This window comes from Vollenhovia emeryi, unplaced genomic scaffold (assembly GCF_000949405.1).
Source record: "Vollenhovia emeryi isolate VEMERY1.0 unplaced genomic scaffold, V.emery_V1.0 DF939161.1, whole genome shotgun sequence".
NCBI lineage: Eukaryota > Metazoa > Arthropoda > Insecta > Hymenoptera > Formicidae > Vollenhovia > Vollenhovia emeryi.
The window spans coordinates 1,625,715-1,652,958 of NW_011967205.1; the positions used below are offsets into that span (position 1 = coordinate 1,625,715).

The 27,244-nt window shown below is 36.1% G+C and overlaps 1 protein-coding gene across 1 annotated transcript; it reads left to right on the plus strand.

Annotated features, from left to right (window-relative positions):
- Positions 1–1,510: 1,510 nt before the first annotated feature.
- On the plus strand, positions 1,511–23,037 carry LOC105564654 (neuromedin-U receptor 2-like). Its single transcript, XM_012017190.1, has 3 exons — positions 1,511–2,993; positions 19,990–20,216; positions 20,950–23,037. The coding sequence occupies exons 1-3, from the start codon at positions 2,156–2,158 to the stop codon at positions 21,559–21,561; spliced, it is 1,677 nt and encodes a 558-aa protein (XP_011872580.1). The 5' UTR covers positions 1,511–2,155; the 3' UTR covers positions 21,562–23,037.
- Positions 23,038–27,244: the final 4,207 nt, after the last annotated feature.

Genomic DNA, 27,244 nt, shown 5'->3' on the forward strand with positions numbered 1-27,244 from the left:
CGTCACGTGTCTTACGATGTCCATCGTGTTCTCCTAGGTCGCCGCAAATTGTGAGGGTGGCGGCGAACGACGTCGCATTTCAACCCTGTTTCGATAACGTTATCGTCCTTGAGTGCGGATCACTCTAGACCCTGTGACACTATTACACGAGACAAGTGCGACAAGGATGACGATCCTCTTCAACGTGCAATAATGTTAAACAATCTGACTAAGAGACAAATAAATTGCACGCTGACACAGATGCAACTTCATTTAATTTCCGGGCGATTTCGAGTTAGCTTCGCTTGTCGACCTGGCGCTCCAGAATATTAAAGTAATCCGATGCAATTTCACCCCACCCGCGGCGAGGTAACGTTTTACGAATTAATTTCTCTTTTTGCGCGGTTTGAATCGTAGTGAGTTTCTGCAGTTTCGACTTACATAATGCGGCACGTGTACGAGAACGCACGCGATTGTGAACGGCTTCACCATGTTTATACTCCGTGATTGCTATTAAATAATTACTTGTCACATTTGTACACGGGCTTCCATAAATATGACCAAATAACTTCTGACAGAGACAACAGACGATAAGACAATAGGGCGTATAATATTTCCAGATTATTTCCCGTTCATTTTTTCGCGTATATCCGCTCTGTTTCGTGCCACTCTGAAATCAGACATCGAAAAGCATAAGCTAAACTAGAAGAAAAATGTCTCTTGGAAATAAATTGGAGTGGATACACTATAACTGTATCGAAACACAATAACGTTAATTGCGTTTGCGTAGTAAAATATAAGATTCCAAGGAAACGCCAGGACGACTTGTGCTGCTGTAACGAGTCTCCTTTAAAAGATAGTATTTTTACAGCATTTCTCTGACATTTCGACTGCACCATTTTCTCGGGCAGTTGTCAATACGTTTCTGGACAGCTGACTAATTGCATCACTCAAGAAGTATGTCATAAAAATTTTTGAAAATACAGTTACCTCTCAAGTCTTTCTATCCCAGCGAGAAATGCTCGTCGACCGATGCCGAGTAGACGTCGAAATCGTTTCGACGTCAACCAGCCAATCATTGTGAAGTTTGATTTTTTCAGAATCGGAACGTAAAAATCTAAATGCGTGACGTGACAAGAAATTGAGGGAAACATAATAGACACAAGGGAGAGAGCATCCCCCTCTCTCTCTCTCTTTGTCTGTCTGTCTTCATCTCTGTTTAAATCACTGAATAAATATATAAATATAATTTAGCCTGTGAATTGGGGCGGAAGCTTGCGCAACATTATACGGTTGCGAGTAAATGTTACCGTAAAAATCGAAACGTTATTCGAGTCGCAGGTACGCGAATCGAAGACCTGGTTGTAAAAGAAACGAGGGGTTCGCTGGCTGTTTCATGATCAATCGAAGAAAAGGAATTTGTAAAAACGGGAAATCCAGACGAGCTCGGGAGGCACATATTGGCGCGCCAGCGCTGAACCTGCCGGATAGACGGACGGCCGGCGTGTCTGCTCGGCGCGTCGCGACGTCGGCAGTCGTGATTCGACCAGCGTCCGTAGCGCACTTTGCGCGAACGAACGCCCGCGGGAAAACAGACCACGCAAGATTGTTAGTGAAGCCACCACGTGCTCTCGACCTTCCGTATACACGAGGGAAGCTAAATAAGCAGCGCTCCGTCGACACGGAAATTAAAAGACAGGTTCCAATTGGCACCCAGTAAAAAGCTACATTGCGGCACTCGCTTCGGTTTCACTCGACGAGACATTTCGCGAGGTTCGTGATCTCAAGCTCGTTACACACGCTTCAGTAACAAAGTGAAGTGATGACGAGTTCTTGCCCCGCTGGAAACAAGCTTCCGCGTTAGAGCGAAAATTTTTATTTTCTTTGGCAACTCGAACTTGAAAATCCAATCAAACGAGAGTCGCTCTCGTTTCCGTCTTTCATATACGAGAGGTCAATTTACTCTGAGCGGGACGAAAGGAAGAGCAACTTGAACAGAGAAGGAAGAACTTAACGGTGCGCGCAGCGGATTTCAACTTCATTGACCGAGACCAATTGACGGGCGATAGGCACGAAGGAACGTTTGCAGTTTCGCTACGAAGTAGAGAATCGCTTGCCGAAAGTGGTCCAGAATGTCAAGGAGCAAAGGACTTGCCATCGAGTGATTAAGATCGCGATGGCCCCAACGGCGGTGTCCGCCCTGTCAAACGGCACTCACTCGAGAGATAGCTACGATGACATCCTCGCGTCGTTCTCGGAGTTTCGCCTCAACGACACGTACACGGACATCCTGGGCCCCAGGGAAATGTTGCCCGGCCAGTACCGGGATCCTCTGTACGTGGTGATACCGGTGACCGTAATTTACGTGGCGATCTTCCTCACGGGGATCATCGGCAACGTCAGCACGTGCATCGTGATTGCGCGCAACAAGTCTATGCACACCGCCACCAACTATTATCTCTTCAGCCTGGCGGTGTCCGACCTGTTGCTGCTGGTGTCGGGCCTACCCGCGGAGATGTACCTGGTCTGGTGCAAGTATCCGTACATCTTCGGCGAGGGTTTCTGCGTGTTACGCGGCCTCGCGTCGGAAACGTCGACGAACGCGTCGGTCCTCACCATCGCCGCCTTCACCGTCGAGAGATACGTCGCGATCTGCCACCCGTTCCTCTCGCAGACCCTGTCGAATCTGTCCCGCGCGATCAAGCTGATCCTGGTGGTATGGCTAGTGGCGTTGTTGTTCGCGTTACCGCAGGCCCTGCAGTTCGGCGTGGTCCGGCACAACGATCATCCCGACATGGTAATGTGCACGGTCAAGAGGATCATCGTCAGCCACTCGTTCGCGCTGTCCACGTTCCTGTTCTTCGTCATACCGATGTGCCTCATCACGTTTCTCTACGTGCTGATCGGCCTCAAGCTCAGGAAGTCCAACATGACGGTCCCGGGTAGAAGCGAGTCGGTGAGAAACTGCAGGCATCATCCCGGAAGATCGTCCAGGAGGGTGTTGAAGATGCTAGGTGAGGGTGAGACGCTCTCGCGATATTTCGGAGGAGAACTCAGTCCGCGATGTTCAGTTTCTCCACTTAGGGAAATAATTTGCTAAAAGTACGATGAAATCGATGAAAGGTGAAATGAAAGTTACTGAAACCGAGCAAACTATCCTGGCCTATCTAATCGGATAATTCAATTACATATTAACAAACGGATGTATCGATTAAATTGTATAACCGATGCAAGATATAATCGGGGTTTCGATTAAATTTCGTTGGCAATTTGATTGGATATATTTCATTGAATATATCCCTAATTTGATCGGAAAACTTAATGAGAAAAACCGATGGTTAATTTTACAAACGTCGGTTAATTGTTAACCAGAGTTTAATCGATTCCCTATCTTCTTCTATCTTATTATCCAAGAAGAGACAGAGGATCAGTTAACCTTCAGTTAGCAGTTAACCGACGTTTGTGTGAAACTGGCCTTTAATCGATTTGTCCAATGGAAATTTTTCTATCGAGTTGAATCACAATTTTGTTTGTGAAATTCAACGTAACGTTGTGAAAGTTAATAAAAGTTAAAGTATACTATCGAAAAGTAATACAAAAATTTTAAAATTTACTGAATTTAACTGAAAATTGTGTTACTTTTTAACAAAAGCTAAGTACTGAAATAATAATGAAACGGGGTCAATTGAGAGAGACTTTCAAATGCATTTTGAAAGAATTTCACTGTATTTTTAGTGAAATATTTGCGACCCCGTCAGGGTCATCCATCTATTTATATTAGAAGCTTAGAATGTCAAAATGGTTGGGACAGATAATTATAGGTGAACGGCCGGATTTCTCTTTATAAATCGATCGACGATATTGAAGCACTCCTTATTGCAATTTTTAAGAAATACAAAAGTAAATTGTTTATTAATACTTAATACGTAACAAAAGCGCAACAACATTGAGAATCGATCGTTTCATGAATCATTTTGTTTTTGCCAAAATATGCAAATACGTGAACGAATCATTAAACCGCACGTAATTATATCACGCTATTCTAACCGCGACGCTGCGCGCTGTAATGATCGCATGGTTGCTCTAAATGCGCATTATTATTTTATGATAAATGTGAAATGTCGATAATAATAACTGTGATAATAATAGTTATATAAACTGCGAGATTGCTAGAAAACTATAAATGAACAAAAGACGCAAAATAACTTCTCCGCGCAGATGGCGGAATAATTTTTATACGCAATAAAAATCTAAGGACATTTAAGAGAAAAAGGACTCCAAAAGTTTAAAGGAAAATCCCCAAATTGTTAAGGCCTATTTATACATATATAATTAAAAAATTACAATCTTGAGGCGTGAATTTTGTTTTATGTAATGTGAGACACCGCCGAAAATTACGTGCAAGATTGGTCTAGTTACGATCATACTTTGTTCAATATTTTAAACATAATAACCGCCGCAAAAAATTTCGGCGAAAAATTAGGCCAAACACCAAACTTTTGTTTAGAATTGTTTGAGCCAGCTATAAATATCGTGGAATTAATATTAAAGCCCTGCGGGTAAACTCGATTTCAACGCAGCGTAATATGCAAAAGAAGATTATCATGACACTGTCAGAGAACACAACAATGCACTCGCCGCGTCCGCGGTGTATTTACGACTTTGTGAAATTTTGCCAACATTTAAAAAATTGTGTTATTAAAGTAAATATATTTAGTTTCAATTTCAATTTATTTAAAAATCACTAGTCAGAAATTTTCTGTTGAACTGTATAAAACTCGTATTAAATTTTTATATGTCATAGATTTACATTCGTTAAATGCACATTTTTCTAAATGTTCCATTTTTATTAATTTTTGCATTTTTCTTCAATACTGCATCAGATACACATTTCAAGTTTTCATATATTTTTAAATACATTAAGCGAAATGGTTGTAAACGCGATTGTGGCTATGGGAAATGTTGATTGATTAATAATTTTAATTGTGTTTTGAAAATAAAGTATAATCAAGAGTTCGATCATGAGAATATCGGGATTATAATAGCTGTAGAATTTTATGCGATTAAGGTTAATCGTTAGCAAGTAGCTCATGGTCGTAATGCTGCACGTGTAAACATAGATCATTCTATTAATTTTCACAATCTAGCTGTTATTAATTTTCATTGCGCAACTAAGTCTTGCTCCTACTTCACTAGTAGCTACTTTGATCTTTCAACTCATATTACATTACAAATGACAATTACAAATTGAAATGAGATTTAAGTTCTTCCTCATAAATCTTAATTACTTCTCAAAAGTTCAAGACTTTGAAATCTAATTAAAATTGCGGGTGCTATATCACGGGTGATCTCAAGTGCGCAGTGAGATGTCCACCAAGAAAACAGTAAATAAAACGGCGCGTGTTATTGCACAAATCAATCAATATCAAATTCATTCTTAATAAAATTACTCGCACAGTTATCAATCTCCTTCCATCAGACTGTCAACGCACAACTTCTACAACAACAGCTATTTTTTTTGCGTATGAAATACGCATCGCGGCACAAAATCTGAATGTGCATGTTATGATTTCCCACCTTTCAACATTGATACAAAAGTCTTCATGAAGGTGAAAATTATTCACATCGCTATTAACTCTTTTCATATGGGAGAAAATAACTCTCTAAACGTATAATTTTTTCAATAACAACTCACGATGTGAAACGAATAAACAGTGCACAACGGCAAAATCAATCAGCGCGTCTCGAAAAGGAGGCAGTGTTGAATTGCGACTTAGCTTTTTTATACATGTAAATTGATATTTAAATGATATAAAACGGACGGGTACGACGCAAAATGTATAACGAACTTTAAACTTTATTTGAATTTTCCAGTCCTTAGCTTTGCGAAGCAAATTCGTGACAGTATCGAGTTAGTTTCTTTTATTCCCGTAAATATGTTTAACTGAAACTAATGGTAGAAGTTACGCTTCCCGAATTATTCTTTTGTTCTCTTAATTCGGTGCAAACCGACAGCAGTGGGATATATCGTTGCACGCGCTGGCCATCCATGCACGAGAAAAAAAGAGGCTCTGAAAGAAACGCGCGATTGATCGTTTCGTTGCGCGAATCGATAATTGTACTATAGGTGGACAAACATCACCCGAACTTATTTCGCAGAGCACGCAAATGCATCTGCATACGCGCTATATATTTACTGTGTTATTTCTCTGGGCAAACAGATCTCGCGGATAGTATGTATATTTCTGTATCGAATGTGCAAACTTCTCTCTCTCTCTCTCTCTCTCTCTCTCTCTCTCTCTCTCTCTCTCTCTCTATTTCCCTCTCTGTCGATGCAAGAGTTTAGTCGTGCCGGTTATTTTTCCACGATCAATATTTCTTTATTGGATGATCGGCTACCGCTTAATTCTGCATTTCAATTCAAGAGTATTTTTTTTTATAGTAAAGCACAAGAGTGCTTCAATATATTTGATTGAACGTCGATGAACAGCCGTGAAATTTATGCTCATTTTTGCGATTTCTACACGGAGAGAATTTTTTTCTTAAAATTTATCTTGAAAATTATGTAATCGTGGGGCAACATGGCGTTTTGAAGAATTTTATGAGAGTTTTTTGAAATGTTACCGTACATTCTACTAGTAAAATGTACACTAAGTATAATTAATTAGTGAAATGTATGGTGTAAAGTTTCAAAAAACTTTTATATAATTCTTTAAAATGCCATATTGTCCCACGATTACATAATTTTCAGGGTGAATTTTAAGAGAAAATTCTTTCAGCGTACGTGACGGTGTACATCCAGAGTTAACATTATATTTGCCTATCCGATGATTTATTATATAGGTTTCGATAGCTGAATATAACATAGCCTCGTACCCCGTATCGACGTTCTCTCCAGATAGTTTCTCTTCTAAAATTTTGATAAAGATCGTGTCTGAGGGAACTGAAATTTATACTCCCTTCTTATGTACATAAATTTTTGAATAAGCGACGACAACAATGTTCATGCCCTTGTTTCCGAGAGACCTCACGCCTCTCGGTAGTGTAACTTACTGATATTCTCTCTCGGTATATCGTTTGCTCATATTTGAATATGCCGCTCTAAATTTATATTTAGAGTCTTTATAGACTGCCACCGGCGAAGAAGCGGTTTATCTCTCGTCTTGTAATGATTATACTTTTACCATCTCAGAAACGATTTTTAATAACAAGACAAAACACATTCTTGACATATTTAAACTTATCGCAATCTCCTGCAGTGAGAAGACAAAGCAATAATTCCCATTTGCCTTTTAAACAAGATTGACTTGCTATAATACATTGAGATGAGAAACATACCTACATAAATTTATAAGTTTGTATTATTCATGCGTTTAGAATAAATTTTCTCTCGATGCGTTATAACGTATGCATCAATAGCATTTTATTCTAGAGCTCCAAATTTTCCATTTAGATTAAAATGTTCTTTTCTCAATAATAAATATGATTGTCGCTCCTGTATTAATACTATTTTATCACAGAACAAAGTGTGCGGTAACATTGGATCCAGAAATCTTTCTCGTGGGTGTAATGTGTAATCGCTATGAAAAAGTGTATCAAATACGAGTAATAATCTTTTTTCGCCGGTGAATAATTAACAGAAAATGAATACCTAATTAGAAGGAACTTATTACGAAAAATATTACCTCAGCCAGGATTTAAACCTGGACTTCTCTCATACCGTGATATCTCACTAATTCGACCACCGAGGTATGTGGTAATATTTTTCGCAAAAAAACAGTCTCATGATAGAGGAAAGTACCCTATTGTGCGATAAGCTGCTAATATGAGACAGCAGGGTTTTTGCTAAATTAATATTTATCATCTATTGGTTTCATCGTGAATTTTTATTGCCCTTAGAGTGAAATCTGTTTAGTGAAAAATTCATTGTTAAATCGTGTAATCGTAGTGAATAAAGTTTTCTGATAAAATTTTCATGTTGAAAACCTGCTATCTCATATTAGAAGCCCTATCTCATAATAGACGACTTTCCTCTATATTCACGATTTTGAAGTGAACTGCGCGGCGACTTAGTTTGTTGATCTGAAAACACAGCACAATCGATAGGCGATTAATTATTGACGTTAATAAGTAGTTAAATATCCCCAATATCACCGAATTTTTTGGCCACCGGTGTATAACAAGCACGAATAACAACCTTTTTCTTTGTCTGTAAGTAACAGGAAATTAATATACCAACGCGGTACGAAGTCTGGTAGTTTATATCCCCGGAAAGTTAATTCCCAATTAGCTCTCCGTGTGAATTGTATTTTACGAGGCGCCGCCGGGAGCGAATGAGCGGATTTAAGGTCGCATTTGGATTTGGCGCGATGCGTTGCGTCAACACACGGCGATACTTCAAAGTAAATTGCACGTAAACGTATGTGGAACATCCCACGGAGAATGCGGCATTCCAAAGTACGTTGATTTACATACAGCGTATTTTGAATACGTCGCTACGTGGGAGACGACGTAACTCATCGTGTCGGATTAAATGTAATGCGGTCTTAGTTCGCGAGGTATCGATCTCGCTGCTAACCGCCGATACGATTATATCTCGCACCCTTTTCCCGCACGTTTCTTCCTATCCTCGAGTCGCTTTTATAAGTTCCCGCTGCTCGCGAGTCGTGAACTCGATTGTCTCGCAAAGGATACGAACACTTTAACACCTGCATTCGAAGTCGACTCGCTCGAATTGTTTGGCTATTGGAAAATTCCAAGCCCTGGTAGACAGCGCACGCGTATAGGAAACTGTTACGCTTTAATCTTGCGTGCGGGTATGCTTTAATCAACCTAACTTCTCCCCGTCAAGTTGGAAGAAATAAAGCAATCAACGTGACGGGTGCGCTGTAATCACAATACGCGAATAACATGAAAAATACCACGTCGCACACGCATCACGATGGACAGATGAGGACGTATTTAATTTTTTTCACTGCCACAAAATTAAAGCCGACGATTCCGCGGAAGTATACTCTTTACGTTAGCCGGATTCTGCCGGAGAAAATGGGAAACAGTCGCTTGAATGGCGTGCAGGTATGGCGAGAAAAATATGAAAAATCCAAATGCGACAGGCGTGACATCCTCTGATGTATGAAATTGTAAATTTTTAAATTACTCAGCAGAGTAGCTTGTTGAAAGGAGATACTGCAGTTTTCCTGAATTATACATTCTTAATAATAACAAAATGTATTTAACAATTTGAGTAACTTTTTGTCGCCAGTGGCAATCAACCAAGGGGAATTTTTTTTAAATCGACCACGCACTGGCAAAAATTATGTTTATTTTAGTCAGGACGTTTCGAACCCTTCATCGGGTCCTTTTCAAGTGCAATCTGGAAATATTATAAGTGCTCAAACCGCAATATAGAAAAAAAACTATTTAGTATGTATCTGTACGAACAATTACCTAAAGTTGACTGAACATTTTAATTTATGCCGAAACAAAATGGGTTTAGGAGTCTGTGGTAGCAAATTCATAATATCATATCTGAACTTGTTACAAGTAAATTATATTTTTGTAGTTAGAGAAATGAATAAATTAATAAAGTAAGAGTAGGAAGTAAAAAAACAGTCAAAGGAATACGATAACAAGTTAAATAAATTAATCAATTGGCTAATAAGTTAAGTGGTGTAATGAATTAATAAATTCAGAGTAGAAGTAGAAAATATATTTATTTATCGCTGCAATTAATGTATTTTAGGCCTTCGATGTTTCAGTTTCGCGTAAATATCTTTTATTTCCGATATCTTTTATTTCGTGCATGCGCGCATACACAATTTATTCGCGGCACGATAATGGCATTTGCAACAAAATAATTAATGATATACAAGTTCTATCTGTCCTTACACGCCCTTGAACACGTAACATTCTTATTAGACGGAAGGGTTAACGTAACAAAAATGTCTTTTATCGTCCGATCGCTTGCAATTATCGAAAACGCACGCTGAGAGAAAGAAATTACACTTTATCGGCACCGAAAGCTTCACCCGTTCAATTAACTTCTTCATTCTGTTCATCACGAGAAGGACCTCCCCTGTGACAGACGCGATAAAAGTTAGCCGATTGTGTTAAAGGTATAAATCTAATTATAACACCCAAATAAAATCTAATCAAATATCGATCATAACTTTCGAGATGATCTCCCCCGTGTCATCGCGTCGAGGTGTGCGTACATGTAAAATAAGAATACGCGCGCAAACGTTTGCGAGGTGTCCCTCTCGACTTTTCGCTCGTTTGTTTTATCCTCGATTCTCTCTCCTTCGTGAAACTCTATCAAAGTCGCGCCAAGTGTACAATTCAATCAAAGTCACTCGAAAGAAATGGCTCTAGTAATTATCGGAAAGCACTCCTAGAGAATATTCGCCGGTGATCGATAGGAACGCAACGGTGCATTAAGATGTCGCGTTTACGAGGCTGTCGTGCCTTGTAATAATTTCTCGTGCTATAATGTCGTGTAATACTCTAGTTTAATTCTGTTATATCGTTTTATCATAATATTTGCGCAAGTATACACACGCGCGGCTTTCCAACGATTTATCATCCCAATGAATAGAAGCACGCGATAAAATGGATGGTAAAATGTTAATCTACGGCGGCGAAGATTGTTCGGAAAAGTCTAGTGCCGCAAATTGCAATTAGTTTGCCGATCGACATCTCGGTGAAGGCACGCGCTTATGCGCGACTTTCATTCAATAACATTCCATGATCCCGCGCAAAGCAGTTATACTCTCGTATCACACTGCTGACTTTTAATTAAACTTTTGATTAAACTGTTTGACTGAAGCAGGATTAGTTACCGGCACGGTTTACATTGGGAAGTTATATTATCATTTATTGTACAAGGTGTTTGGTAATTACTGTGTCATCCCTCGTGGCCAGGTAGAGCCGGTTCAGTTGGATAAAAAATTTCTGTATTGTTTCGCGAGTTTTTCTCTCTTAACAACGTGATGAGAAATTGATTTTGATAAATACGTGCGAGTCACCGTGCATCCGTACGGTAACAGTTCAGCGTTTACGATTGCTACGCGTGCGGCGAGGCATTGAGAGGCATAACTTGGTAAGCAACGACTATAAGCAACGCATTGCTGTTTCTTCTCGTGCAGACGTTTAATTCCTTATCGAGAAACTCGCAAGAGGATTTTTTAACTCGCTCTTTCTGCTTACGAGAGATGACGCGGTAATTATCAGACACCCTGTGTATATATACCATTAAAAAAATTAAGAAAAAGAACTGATTAGCAGCATCAGTAACTGATAATGTTGAATCGGTAACTTGTGACGTTCTATCAGTGACCGATTACGAGAGTCAGCTACTGGTAATGTTTCTCAGTCAACGGCCAGTTTTAATAATCAGTTTCTACATCACTCTGAAAAACTAAGTGCTGATCAGTAACTAAGTATTGATCTGTATTTAGTTACCAATAATAACAATCATGGTGTAATTGGTTTTTCAGAGTGATGCAGAAACTGATTATTAAAACTGGACATCAACTGAGGAACATTACCAGTAACTGGCTCTTATAATCAGTCACTGTGAACACTACAAGTTACCGATTCAACATTATCAGTTACTGATGTTGCTAATAAGTTTTTCTTAATTACTAAGTTTGTGACAGTCGATAATCAATTGTAATATAATAGTTTTACATTGCTGTTAAACAAACAACAATAGTAATAAAATACTTGTATAATATATATACATTGTTATGAAAAATGTTTAACAGAACTGGTGAAAGGGAAATGAACTGACAACTGGACACTAACTGACTGGATAACCGATCAGCTACAACTTGTGACTCAACTGTTGGCTCAACTAGAACCGGAAGTTTTATCAATTACTGATGAATATAAAACTGAACAAATGACCAGTTTTTGTATCAGTTACTGGTAAAATTGTTTCAATTTACAGGTTGCGCTGCCATCAGTTACAATGATCAGTTGTCATCAGTTAGTGATCAGTTTTTTTAATCAGTTTTGACTGCATTATTTCTTAAGGGTACACATATATTCATATATGATAATTCTACGTTTTATGCATATAATTCGTGATTTAACGACATATTTATGATCAGAATGCGTGTCAAAAATAAAAATCACGATGTCTCTATTAATGAAGAACAAACAATTACTACATCTGACACTAATGCCTCGTTAGTAAGTTTATTTATTACCAAGTACAGAGATTGAACGCCCGTCACACTCTAATCCGGCATAATATGGACATTAAGTCCGACAATGGCAAATTCATTTTGTTGAATATATATGCGTTACTGATTGTCAATTGATTGATGGAATTTTCGCGATAGGTACAAATTAGTCGTTACAGACAAGGCTATTCATCAATCTCGACGGTAAATATCAGTCCCGTTTTCTCAATGAAATGTAGGTCGAAAACATTTCCGCACGGGAAAAAATGCTGTCGAATTAAAAAAATTAAGTTGCTTGAATTAAACGTTAACGTCTCACCACAAACATAAATAATTCACTCAATTGTATTTGCTAATTGTATATGGATTTTAATTTTAAGCATCGAAATATCCGGATTATTAAGACAACTCTCTAATATTTTTCATTCATTAATACTAATGTTGTTTCAACGATTTTTATTTCAATTACACTGTTCTTGTTGATACAACATTTCTTTTCCGTGCACGTGAGAAAAAAAAACTTTTCCTAACGCAAATTAAGATCATCAGCTTTTTCATTGAAAACAGACTTTTGTTATAAAGACATCGACCGTGGGCTCGTTAGAAAACAGTACGTAACGTAATCTATGATTGTCACACTGTCGTTGGAATATTTATAACGGAAATGATGAATTTTTAGCGCGTCTGAATATTCAACGTGAGTTTTTGCGTTTTTTTCCGCTGTTGATCGGTGGTTGGAAAATACTGGGGTGTCATCGGGAAGAAGACGAATCTATGCCCGTAGAATAAATCGTCGTCAGTTTCCGATAATAGTGAAAAGGATGAATTGCGGAAGCACGTCACGAAGGAGGATAACCATCAGTTGCGGTAGTAAACGAAAGAGGGGATCCTCCGTACGCCGCGGATGTTTTTCCAAAATATCACGTAGAGCTGTGAGAAATGTGCACTTTCGGTGGCTCGAGTGGTCGACAGACCGCACTTGATTATATTGTTACAATTATGTGCCCTCAAAGCTGATACTTTGGAAAAATCATATTTAATTTAGTAATTTAGAAATTCAGTTCTCCATCTAAGAGTGGATGACTCTTGATGTGAATACTCACTTAAATATTTGAAGAAAATAATGTTACGATACTAAAACATGTTATTATATTGCATTTTTTTTATAAGGTATGTAATATTTCTTATCTTTTCCATACATCTGTACTTATAAATATATTCATAATGTATATTACATTTCTCATCCTTTTTATATATCCATATTTATAAATACATTTTTATAAACTTTTTCTTTTTCTCACCCCCAATAACATATAACTCGCTTTGATAAGCACATCGTTCGATCAGCACGTGGACCCACATGATTAATTGTTGGTTTTTGCGCACACTCGTAGATCCATGAAAATCTTTGCCTTACCTACCCCTGGAACACACATCTCTGGAATACAAAATTTCCTAAAGAGCATGTACGGGGATATGTACGAAGATATTCGCAATTAACACAATTTCTCACAAATGAAAACAAGAGAGCCGCAGTTCGTTTACCAAGAATATGTCCGAGATGAAAGCAAAACATGTAGAATCGATACAGCAACGGCCCCAAGTCAGTTGGGAGGGAAAACGAAGAACAGAGATACGAGATAGGTAGATGGATTGTACCTTGACGAATCTTACTCCACCTTGGTAACGTCCCTATGGGCGAATGGATTTCTACGACGGCGATTTTGCCAGCAGTATTTTTTTTAGTATCCATCGCGCGCCGCGTAGGTTGCATGTAATAAAGAACGCATTTTTCTACAACGATCGACTCGCAAAACTATTATTACTCTGTCATGAAATGTACGGCCCGAGGTTAATAATTCTTTCGCACATAAAAGCAAAGAGACTCTTTTAATGCAAATAATTTATTTCGATAAGTAGCGGAAAGTCCCTCATTGTGAGATCGGCTCCTAGTTTCTGCTAAATTAATCATCTGTTGATTTCGCCATGAATTTATTGCCCTTGGAGTGAAATCTGTTTAGTGGAAATTTTATTGTTAGATCGTGTAATCGTTGCGAAAAAGATTTGTGATTGACTTTGGACGTTGAAAACCTACTATCTCGTATTTGAATCCTGTCTCATAATAGAGGACCTGCCTCTATAATTAGAGTTTCAATAAAATCAGTCATCCGTAGAGGTTTTATTATCTATAATCGCCGATAGAGAGAAATAACAAGCGTGATGTATGCGCGTAAAATGTTTTCGATTATTTCGGTAAATTACACGTAGATGAATCATTTCATCATCATCATTCATTAATAATGTTTTCACGAAACTCGCCCCGGAAAATCACAATTTATATCATATAATTCGTGATAACGTTAATGTACTTTGCATAACATTCGCACGTGTCGTACATTGTGCGTCTGACTTGATCAATAATAGTTCATTGCATTCAAGCATTTGACTGTGTTTCCACAAAATTTTGCAAATCATTAAATTCAAACCGTGCTGCTTGCGTTCAATGCGTCGTAATGCGGTGCAAACAAATAATATCGAGTTTAATTAAATTTTTACAAAATTTTCAAAATTCAAACTTGATACATATAAGTTAACATGCCTGTCATTTTGCTTTCTGTTTCTTTGTTTAGTCATTATTATTCTCATTATGTGTACAATGAGAAAACTAAAAATAACTTCACACCGGCAACTTATTAATTGTTTACACCATATGTTATTCAATTCTATAAGTGAATTAATTGACGATGAACGTGGCATGTTGTGTGCACGTAACGAGGAATATTTCACATGACACGGCAAAAAACAAACCCGTTTCTTCGTCGAGATATCGCTCATTAATTTCAAATTATGTAAATGAGTTACACGGAAAAAAACATTTAGCTGCTGTAGCTAAAACTTGGTAAAATAGGCACATGCGCCTATTATATTAGGTGCGACAGCAAACGGTTTGCTGTCGTAGCAAAATATTGAGCTATCACAACTAAAAATATTAGCTGTCCCTATTTTACCAAGTTTTAGCTACAGCAGCTAAATGTTTTTTTCCGTGTACTACCCATGTAATCCTTATTTATTATTTAGCTCGTCTTACATAAAAGTATCACACTTGCGAACAAGATTTAATTATTCAGTCGACTACATTATCCCTCGTAAATTATTATTTAATAAGTACGGTATGTATTGTTAGCATGATCTTGCTTTGTGAAATATTATTTTGCATGATACTTTGGCTTGGAAATTTTTTACAAATCGACAAGTTATGCTCAAAGCAAGTTCGCCGAATGGCGCAGTCATTAGGCTATAGTCTGTCTCGAATGCATTCGTATCGTGTTGACGATGTAAATTGTATTCTGTCTAAGCAAGTTTAATGAGGTCAGCCCTTCAACACAGGTGTTTCGTCATGGCTTCCTTATGCCATTAATAGTTGTTAGAATGGCCAAACTTTCTGTGAACTTTACCTATTTGCGATAAGATCTTGCATTAAATTCTACATTAAGCATAACGGATTTAACCAAAAACAAAACAAAGTATTACGCAAATTATGCCAAACATTGGTCACTAATTCACAATTTCTTTCCCTGACGAAAACGCGAGTGTATGAATAATACTGAAGGTTAATCGTATTGAACGAACTCCCATTTTCCTGTTTTCTGATATGTAACACATCGGACGCTAAAATATTCGAGAGCCTCCATTCATACACTGCACCTTTGTCATTGAAATATAATTGCTATCAAACAAGAACTTACACATTTAGAAATAATAAAGTTTACATTGTTAAATGTAAAATATTAATAAATCAAAATGTTTATAGATATAGAGTAAATTTTACGATCATGCATAAAAGATGACCATAGGCTGTAATTTCTTTACTAACTATTAGTACATTTCTGTAGTCATTAAAAAAAAGTTTAATATTTAATAGTTTATGTGCGTATATTTGAAATGACAGTATTGTAAACATTATGCCATTTTTACTTTCGACTGCCTGCTAAATTTTTACACTTCTATGAAATTTATTATGACTAGAACATTTTACGCGCGCATCATTTAACATTATTCTTTAAATTAAAGTTAAATTTTTTAAATTTAGTAAATAAGGTAATAACATCGGTTTATCGACCGTGTCTGGCAATTAAAATTCTTATTGCGAAAAATATTACCCCAGCCAGGATTCGAACCTGGGACCTCCCTACAATCCGTGACGGGCGCGTCTTAGCCAGCTCGAATCCTGGCTGGGGTAATATTTTTCGCAATAAGAATTTTAATTGCCAGACACAGTCGACAAACCGATGTTATTAATTTATTAAATTACTGCTGGCGACTTTAAGAATATTCTTACTAGTAAATAAGGCATCATAATTTTTTTACATTACTTTTTATCTTTATCCATTTTTACTAAATAGGTAGATCTCATTTCAATGTATTCTGATTATTTTTTCAAACTTTTTTTATTTTCTTACTCAATTTTACTTTGTCATTATCCTTGTCAGTATCACTTTCCTTCACTCAATTAAATGTTTAACTTTAATTTCTCTTCCTTTAATTTGTTTATTCTCTAGCCTTCTTTAAGTATATTTTTTCACAAACTGTCATAAAATTTACATGTAAAGTGAAGCTTGACCTGAATTTAAAAGAGAAGTAAAGCACACCGCGCTTCGAGCAAACCAATCGGCATCTCGGAAAAAAGCTCTCAACTGTTCGATATTAACGATATTCGCGGCGGTAATATCTCCTTTTTAAAAAGGGAATATTTATGAAACGTATTATTACACTATGTGCATATGTATCATATTTTTATAAAATAAATTCTAATAAATGGATAGTTATCTAAATATTTTCAATATCAAAATTAACAAAAGAAAAGTAAATTGTGAAAGTCGTATGCGCTTGTTTGAGTAAGGTCTAATGCGATCTGTGGAGGTTTAAAAACATATAAAGTAACTAGTAATGTAACTATTAAATTAGTTATCGAAAAAAATGTAACTGAGTTAAGTTACAGACGGAGAAAAAGTAACGGAGTTAAGTTAGAGTTACCAAAAAAAGTAACTGTAACTGTAGCTTCGTTACAAGTAACGAGTTACTTCCCAACCATGTATATAATAAGATATTTCTATTTTTTTCCCGGGAGCTGGGTATTAGAACAAAGCGATAAAGAAATAACGTAAGACTGGATCCATTCCTCTTAGGATATGCTTTGATACGAATAATCTTTAAAAGAGAAAAAAATAAGATGTTAGGACATAATCTAACGTTTTTTTTCATAAAAAGTTTGATGCGAAAGTATTATAGTATGCCTCTATCCATTAATTCATGAATATTTTTTCTTGTGACAGAGTGATTGGAATAAAGGTATAAAATCTCCCGGAAAAGATTTTTTATGTTAATTTACACAATAATTTTGTTATGTACGTTTAAAAGATTGAGAAAACTTAAATCTCTGTTGTTCCCAAACTTCAGGGTAAATTTTAATCTGTTGTATCAACTATTAAAACGCTATAAAATATCTGTAATCCCGCAAGAGCAGTCAAAAGAATATGGTCTACTCGTACGTGTGGGAAATAAAAAGGTAATTTAATGTTAACAATATTTGAGACCTTTTCCTTCGGATCTTGCACTTAAAGGAAGATACAAGAGAGAGCCTGTTTATAGACAGTGTGATTAAATGTAACGAAATTCAAGATAAAATTAATATAATAGAATTAATGAATTCATCCATCGGTATTTCGATTAGACTATCCAATAAAGTTCCATCTATTTGTTAAATCATCAATTGCAAGATCTAGAGAAATGTTGGTAAAGACAGAAATTATATTTAACTAGATTAAAATCTCAGAATCCGCCAAAATTTTCTCCGGAGGCCTATTATACAGTTTAAAGCCATTACTGACATGGCTATTTGATAATGGAAGATTAGTTATAATTTTTTGTAGAAAGGCAAGAGAGTGATGAGATGTATTATATTTACTAAAGAAATAACCCGGTAAAAAATTTTTCATGCATGAACATGGATAAATATATAGAATTATATCAAAATACACATCAAATATGTTCATACATATTTTTATATTGTATATTTCTATATAATCGTATACACTTCTCTACACAGTTCTGTATAATTTTATACATGCTTTTACATTAAAAGTTTTTAAATGTGAAAAATTGCTTATTCCCGATTATATATATTTGTGTACAATATGTATGTATACATATATGTATATATAGTATATATTGTATAAATGAGCAGTTTTTCTCTTTTTAGATTGTTCGTATAAAAGCATGTGTAAATCTATAAAATTATACAGAACTACTGTGCAGAATTGTATTGAATTATATAGAAATATACAATGTAAAAATATGAACAAATTTGATGTACAATTTTTTATAATTCCATATATTTAGTCATGTCCATGCTCTTTATCTTTCTAACCATTTATTTGTATCTTATTACATTACAAAGTTGTATAACACCATAATCATGGACGATTGCTCGTCATGATACTTGCACGAAGTAATGGACAGCATTGGAAGTAATATGATATAATAAGATCTATGAGGTATAATTACGTATAAGCTATTCATTGCATAAAGATTTTTTCTTGCATGGTAATCAAGTAGGTCAAAGTCTTAAACGTTATTTGCATTGTATGAAGGAAAATACGCAGATCGGAAAAATCCAGAAACCACAAAAGACTTCCTTCCTCGGAGAGATGATTATTCGATATTCTATCAAACCAATCCATATCTCATAAACGTATAAAACGTATAAAATATCGAGGTCGGAAAGTGACAATGTGGTCATTCATTCTGAATATACAAACAATATTCTCATCGTGATCGAGGATGTACAGTAATGTACACGCGCGATTATGATACATCAGACGATTTAACGCGATAAAGAAGTACGTGTCAAGTGACATAAATTAATGATTTCCACATATGTAAATATTATAATTTGTAAAACATTATGATAACAAAAAATTTCAATTAATAAATTCACGAGTACTTGTACACCGGAAAATTCAATTGTAAAACAATTTAGCGTAATATTTCATTTGCGTAAAGAACAACCGTATTTCGCTCCATAAAAATGGGCGAACCATTAATGCGACGGAAAATGCACCGGTCACTCTGCGATACGCTTTACGAGGTACTTAACAGAGGTCCAAACTGCCACAGTATGGCCTACGTTAGTGATTTTCGCTGGAAAATATGGTATTACGTAATGCAGTAATAAATCGATTAACGCGAATTTCATTGGCGTTTGCATCAATTTTACAGACCCCTCGTAATGCACGTTATTAATCTTGCTGATATTTGGAACGTGTTTCTCCCCCTCCCCCCCTCTCTCTCTCTCTCTCTCTCTCTAAATTTATTGGACCACGTAAAAGATCTTTGACCTCCCTCGTAGAAATATTAAATTTATCCAAATTATGTTTATCCAATGCCATTTCTATTTCTATCTCTATCAATGAAAGCGAGATTGAAAGTAAAATACTTATACAGCATTTATCGGCTCGTATTTACTGCATTTATAGGGCGAAAGGAATGGAATTTTGACACGTGTCCGACTCCGTGGCACTTGATACAGTATGCTATTAATCTTGGTCACTTGACATCATTTAAATGTGCATTTTTAATTTTGTTACGATTATAAATGCATTATGTCTACCGATTTGATTAACTTAGCTGTTTTATAAATAATCAGTTATTTGAAAAACGAGAAATAATTCCGATAACATTTTATTTCTTACAAAAGCATAAAATAATTAAACAATGATATTTCTGTCTGATTATTATATGTTATTCGAAACGCTTGTTACAGTCGCTGTTGTGATAGCATTCTTCATTTGCTGGGCTCCATTTCATGTGCAGCGATTGATCGCTATATATGGCACTAACACAGAAGATCACATCACATCGAACGGCCCATGGATGGGATTTATCTACCTTCTAATGACCTACGTGTCAGGTGTTTTCTATTACGTGTCTACGACGATCAACCCGATCTTATACAATATCATGTCAAACAAATTCCGCATGGCGTTTATGGTAAGCAAAACGGAGCCTAGTGTTGTGCAAAAACTTAAAAATTACACAAACGCAACTTTAAATTTAAATACAAATAAAGTTCTTTGCTCGAAGCAAGTGTTCACAGAAAAAGAATTCTTACGTTGAAAATGTATTCAGTTTTATCGTGAAAATCTTGAAATGAGATTATATTACGTTAAAGGAAGGAAACTTACTCGAATGAAGCAATTTTATATAATTCAACCAAGACAAATACATGCTTATTATTTAAGAATAATTTTCTTCAATGGAAAGGAAATATTGGATAGAAAATAACATGTTTTCAAATCAAGGATTATAATGATAAAAATGATTTCTTGCCAACATAATCATATTGCATGCTTGAAGTGGCATTTATAGTATTTTAAATAAGACTGTAATATTATTGGAATGTAAGATTATTAAATGTTTCTAAGAATATTATAGATTGTTGCGTATATACGAAATAATGAACGCGTTATAATTTGTGTATATAAGAGTTGATCTGACACGTTTTTTTTTCCGTGTTGGTACACAGAAAAAACACGATAAAATGTATTGTGGGCACGAAAATTTTCAAAAATCTTAAATCCATATTTTTTATGTAAATAAGCTTCTCTTTTTGCTGTCTTTCATTTACCTCGGTCTCTGATAAAATTTCTGCGTATCGTCTATTTTTAAGAAACATACGATATATTTTACCCGTTATAAATGAATCGAGTCTGGTTCGTTCCAGGAGACACTATCAAAGAGTTGCAGACTCGCTGGATTGCCAGAGCGTAACGAGCACCGGTCCTATTCCAGCTTGTCGCGATCCCAGCCGAGAACCATTGGAGCTTACGGATCGAGGATACCGGGAACCGATGGAGGATCCGGCATAATTGCCGATAGCATGGAAGGTTCGGGGAATTCCACGGAAGAGAGTAAAAAGCGGCCCGTAACTAATCCAGAAAATTTACCGGTATCCAGTAACGCTCCGGGTGCAACTCGGACAAACTCGGTACGAGGTGGACACGTAAAAGAAACGAGGAACAACAATGACGTCCTACCGCCGAAGAACGATCTGCGATCGCCGACAAGCGGACGTCATAAAAACCGGCCGATTCGCAGGACTCAGGAGACCTCGTGGACCAAGAGAACGAGTTACACAAATGTGTCCAACGTCGACAATTCCGAGAAGAAATGGTGGAGGTTCTTAAAGTGGTTGCCCGGTTTGAGGGTCCTCAGGTTTCCCAGGGGCTCAACTGTACCTGAAGATCGCGTGTTTGACGAGACCGGGAATCCTCGCGAGGAGCTGTCGATGACGATGTGGAACGTTCGCGACAACAACGAACAGCGACCCGTGTAGAACACTCGTGGATGCTTTCGCGATTCGAGATCGTCGAGAAGACTGATTTTTTGTCGTCAATTTCTGCATTATTCGCGTCCGACGATGCAACGTCATCATCTAACGACCTGATGGAAATGATGATCGTAACATCGCGCGATGTTTGAGAGCGAGATCGTTTAAAGTTTGAAGATTTCTTTAGGGATGGAGAAGACTGAGATAAATGATGCTTGTGACTCTGTCTCATGATTAATTTAAAAGCGCTCTAATGAGTATCCAACGAACATAAAAAAGTAGAGAGATCTCTAGGAAAATGTATAAAATCAACATGCTGGTTTATTACTCGTTTGTGCAATTTTGTACGATTGCTGGGTGCTGGCATCTAATGTCGCGTGAAATTTAATAAATTCGGAGCATCGAAAGAGTAAACATGTCAGAAATATTGCGATCGTATATTATAGTAAGTCAATATGTAAATCAAATAACATGTACCGTTTTGCGACTTGTAAATCTTCCCGAGTTCGCGTTCCCGTTAAGCATGCACTCACTGATCATTAAACAGAGATTTTCTCATGTAACAATTTAAATCTGGTTAAATCTGGAATGATAAACACGCATACATAATATTATCGAGTTGTGCATTTTAATTTTGTGAATTCTCGTATCTCTGACATCTAATAAGTGTATTCACTGACATTAAAAATGAAATAATGTGCAACGAATTTTTACTTGTAAAAGCGTTGAAGAGCTTAATTGAAATTCTATCTAATTTCTCTTTGTTAATTATTTTTGACAGAAACTATCAAATTTCCTACTAATTGTAAGTAAAAATCGTGCTAGATGTTTCACTTATCATTGAACATTGTACATAAAGCGTTCTAATAATTATAGTGGACTGTTTAAAGGTACGCTCGCGTAATGTACAATTCGCGCTTAAAATAAATTATAAAATCAAGTAGGAGTGATTATTTCGGATAACCCGGTTTCACAGACGTGTCAAGCGTCTTAAAACACATCGCGTGTACACTTGACATCGCGTGCCATAAATCGTACGAGTTACAACGACAATTAATTTTTAAATAAAATCTAAATGCTCTCTTACCAGGAAATTTATTCCTTGTAGAAATATGCTGTACAGTTAATTAGGCTGATAAAATTGATACAAATTGCATGTCGCATTACTGCAGGTTACATTCTGCAAATGATGCAGAGGCAAGTCTTTCGTGTTATTGTGAAATATAATGCTCTAGAGTACAATTTAATATAAGTACAATTTAATATATCACGGCTCGTCTTAAATCAATGGAATTTTTATAATGTGATATTATTTGTTATGTAAATAATATAGGCATAAACTGTTAACTATAAAACTTTTCTTATTTATTTTTATCCGTGTGTCTCACTGGATGTTATTCGTAGCTGTATGTATATCGATATCTTCGGGCATCGATATTTTTGATAATTACAGATTGACACCTGTAATGTGTCTGAAATTTACTTGGTTCTTTATTTCTCTTCTTCCCTTCAACTAATCGCAATTTAATTCTATAAAAACGATTCTGTTAACTTATTCTATACACAGCGCATCGTTTATAATTTTCTGCTAATAATAAATATTAAATAGCACGATATATATACAGGGTTGGGAATTAACTCGTTACTTGTAACGAAGTTACAATTACAGTCACATTTCTTTGGTAACTCTAACTTAACTTCCTTACTTTCCCTCCAGCTGTAACTTTAACTTAACTCACAATCAGTTACATTTTTTTGAAACTAGTAACTAATTTAATAGTTACATTAATAGTTACTTTATATATTTCTTTTTTAAACCTCCACAAATTGCATTAGGACTTGACTTTGAGCATAAATGCCTCCTTAGTACCATAATTTATTGGCTAATCATTGGCTAACATTGGTTAAACATTGGTTATGTTGGGAGTGCATTGGCCAATATTGATCATAAAATAAATGTAAATATACTACTGATGTTGCACCTAGATGATTATTTAATATTGGATTGATATTGAAATTGTATTGGCCAAGATTCGCCAATAAAATTGTAACATTGAATATAAAATATAACGCCTATTTTACGTTACGTGCCAATCAATAATTGCACGGTATTGCGTTTACACAGAAAGTGCATTGGCTACATTGCCCAATATAATTGTAATGTTGAATATAGAATAAATACTAATGTAACGCCAATGTTACGTGTCAATAATTGTACGATATTGCATTTACATTGACAGTACATTGGCTATCATTATCGAGTTATTCCTTTATCCCTGCCTACCCAAATCTCTACCCGTTTTCCCCTGTATAGTCCTATCCATTTTCCTACCTACCCGTGTTTCAACTTTTTATTAATAAACAATACAAGTCTTTCGTTAAAACCGCGACGCGATTTATAAGAGGTCCGATTTGATTATACGCGCACAATTTAATAAGGATTTAATAGGGATCTTTTTAATCTTGCACGTTTGCGAGAATATGTAAAGAAGATAAGAATATAACCCACCCAAATTTTGGCAAATGAAATAAAGTCAACGTATTTTGTACAACACCTTACTTACATACTCCATCAAAGGCCAATATTGACCACTTGCCTCGTTGTATTCCTTCGTCGGGCCAGATTGGACTTACCATTCGTTGTTCCCGGCCATACAATCTGGTCATTTTGACCAGAGATCAGGAAGGAAGAAAACTCCTTCCATAGTCGGTTATTGTCACCGACAAATATTTCGTACGGTTCGAATATACGAATGTCAATCGTATCGCAAAATGCACGACCGCGAGAAGTTAAATAAAGAAGAAAATTAATTAAAAATTTTTCTGAATAAAACTAATTAAATATATTTTTACTTCCGTTATTTATTGGAGAATAGATATAGAATAGATATATTATATGACTGTCTCTACGTGACTCAATCTTTAAATTCAAAATTCAAGTATATAAATACATATATAGAAAGAAACAATTTACTCCGCGATAAATTTATATTTATAATATCGATGAAATTAAACTATTAATAATTTTTGAAAATTTTTTGAAGAACTAATCGCGAAAACCGACCGCGAAAATACGAAGATGCGTGTAACTACACTCTCAGAAAGGATTTCTGTTACTGAGACAAAAATATTCTTAACGTATTTATATTTCTCACCTCATTTAGTATAAAAATAAGAAAATGTCAAAATAAAATCAAAATTTCTTATTCTCCTCTATCGAATTTAAAAAGATTGACTTACTATATTGAGACAAGAGTAACTTATACATATAAATGTAAGTTTATATATTCTTACGTTTAGAATAAATTTTCCCTCCATCTTACAACGCACAAAGTTGGCACCACGATATTCAACAAAAGACGATACATACTATCATTTTATTCTATATTTTAGATAAACATGATTGGCGTTATATTGATCCTATTTTATGACACATTCAAGTGTAATAGCATTGGATCAAGAAATTTTTTCTGTGGGTGTATGCATGTATTCATGCGAGACGCATCTTGACAGTGTATCGCGAGATACATATACAGAAAATGATATACAGAAAACATATACAGAAATGACGTGAGACCTAGAGAAAAGAGACTTTCCGTACGATAGATAGACGGATAAATGAATATTCTAATTAATCAATAATCTCAAATAATGTGTGAAAATAATATAAAGTTTCAGCATTCTCAACAAAATATTAGTATCTCACGTCATATCGTTTCACTTTATATATAAATTTGTTAATGAAAAATGGATAGACTACAGAGGATTAGCTCGACGAATACATCAATAATATTCGTCATATTTTGCGTGAAAATATGTGATGTGCTGTAACGGGGCACCCAACCCTCCACAGTAAAAATCGCGATCGATAGATAGACGAAATGTATACAAATAAATATGAAATTCTGTTGTACTCTATCCATTTTGGCAACGAATCTACGAGATATACTAATCAATCTACGATCTACATCTACTATCTACGATCTACGAGAAGTAGATTTGTTGCCTTAATAAAAAAGTGTCTGACTCACCACCACACGATGCGCAGCAGCGGAGTTTAACTACGACGAGTCTGTAACATAGAATTAAAAAATTCACATTAGAACAGAGTATTCAAGGAATCCAATCTTCAAGAAAATAATTTTTAAATTATTGAAAATAATGAAAGGAAGATTAGTTTATACGAAATAAAAAATACTTACCCTAAAGTTGCTCCGCCGGCGCCTGATGCCTCTCCCGGGCCTCCTCCTCCTCTCAGATTGTTCACTGGCACACTCGCGAAAACACACAGATCGTTCGCGCGATTTTACACTCCCGTTTGAAAAGTCTTTGGTTCGATTATTTAAACGGCACTCCCGAACGCGACGAAAATGGAAACTTTATGTTATACGCGCACTTTTGTACGTATAATTGTTCGAGAGATTATTTCCTGGCAAGCGATTGATACGAAGAGCGACGCGAGAACACGCGGAACATCCGTCTCGTTCGGCTGAGCCGCGCCGAATGATAAACTGTTTTTGCCCGAAGTGTTAACGTGCTACGTCATTTCTTGGAACCGTGCTCGGTTTTCGACTGTGTTGTTTACAATGCTACGTCATCTCTTTGAATCGACGCTCAGTCTACGGCGCTCGGCGTCACACGATCACGCCGTACGCAAGGTCATTCACGTGGCGACAATTGAATGAATCGGTTACGCCCGCGCCGTTCCGCATACCGCGTGTTTTTCTTGATACGCGCTTGCGAAAATTCGAGAAGAAACCGCGATCGCTCTCTGCGAATAATTAGCGATCGATATCATCGCGCGATCGCTGAATCCCCGCGTTTTGCCATCGATGCTCGGTTAACCGGCAAGCCAGATATCTCGCGCAATTCACACATGCGATCTATACATCTTGAAATTACTTCTTGCGATAATTACGGACGACAATTGCTTCTTTAAACGATACTCGTATTCATGCCATACGCCGACTAGAAGCTGTAGAATATACTTGCAAGGGGCCAAAATCCATGGTCGAAACGTTGTGTTACAATAAAGGAAGTTTCTTGTAGCCAGTTGTGTTGGATATTCAACTTAATTGTTAAAAAAGAAATAGCACGATAGAAAAATGAAAAAATTAATATGAGTTTACAATAATAGTATAAAACAGTAAAGGCTGATTTATGGAGGCGGTTTTCTTTAATAATTTATACCGGAACTTATAAAGAAAAATATATTTTATTTATTACATGTGTCTATTCTGTAATACGTAAAATCTGATTTCACTAAAATATAGATATCTAATATTTAATATAAAATTAGATCTCAGATGAAATAATTTTTAGAATCTGAAAGACATCTCTCAAATATTCAAGCGATATCTGAATAGTTTTTGTATCAGATATTGTAATATTTAGATATCTCCTAGATATCTTTGTGACTTTTTTGCTGCGTGGGTAAATTAATAGGCGTTATCTGTTGGTTCCACCATGAATTTATTGCCCTTGGAGTGAAATCTGTTAAGCGGAAAATTGATTATTGATCGTGTAATCGTTGCGAATAAAGATTTGCGATTGAATTTGGACGTTGAAAACCTACTATCTCACATTAGAATCTTATCTCATAGTAGAGGACTTTCCTCTATATACGTATATGTATGTATTTTTATAATCATATCCTTGAAAATTATTTCGGGGGTTCCAGCGAAGTCGC

What these genes read in the sequence shown, in the direction of transcription:
- LOC105564654 (XM_012017190.1), top strand. Translation starts at nt 2,156, where the DNA reads ATGGCCCCAACGGCGGTGTCCGCCCTGTCAAACGGCACTCACTCGAGA. An exon ending in GAGGGTGTTGAAGATGCTAG is followed by an intron (nt 2,994 to 19,989) that starts GTGAGGGTGAGA and finishes CGCTTGTTACAG; the next exon opens with TCGCTGTTGTGATAGCATTC. An exon ending in AATTCCGCATGGCGTTTATG is followed by an intron (nt 20,217 to 20,949) that starts GTAAGCAAAACG and finishes GGTTCGTTCCAG; the next exon opens with GAGACACTATCAAAGAGTTG.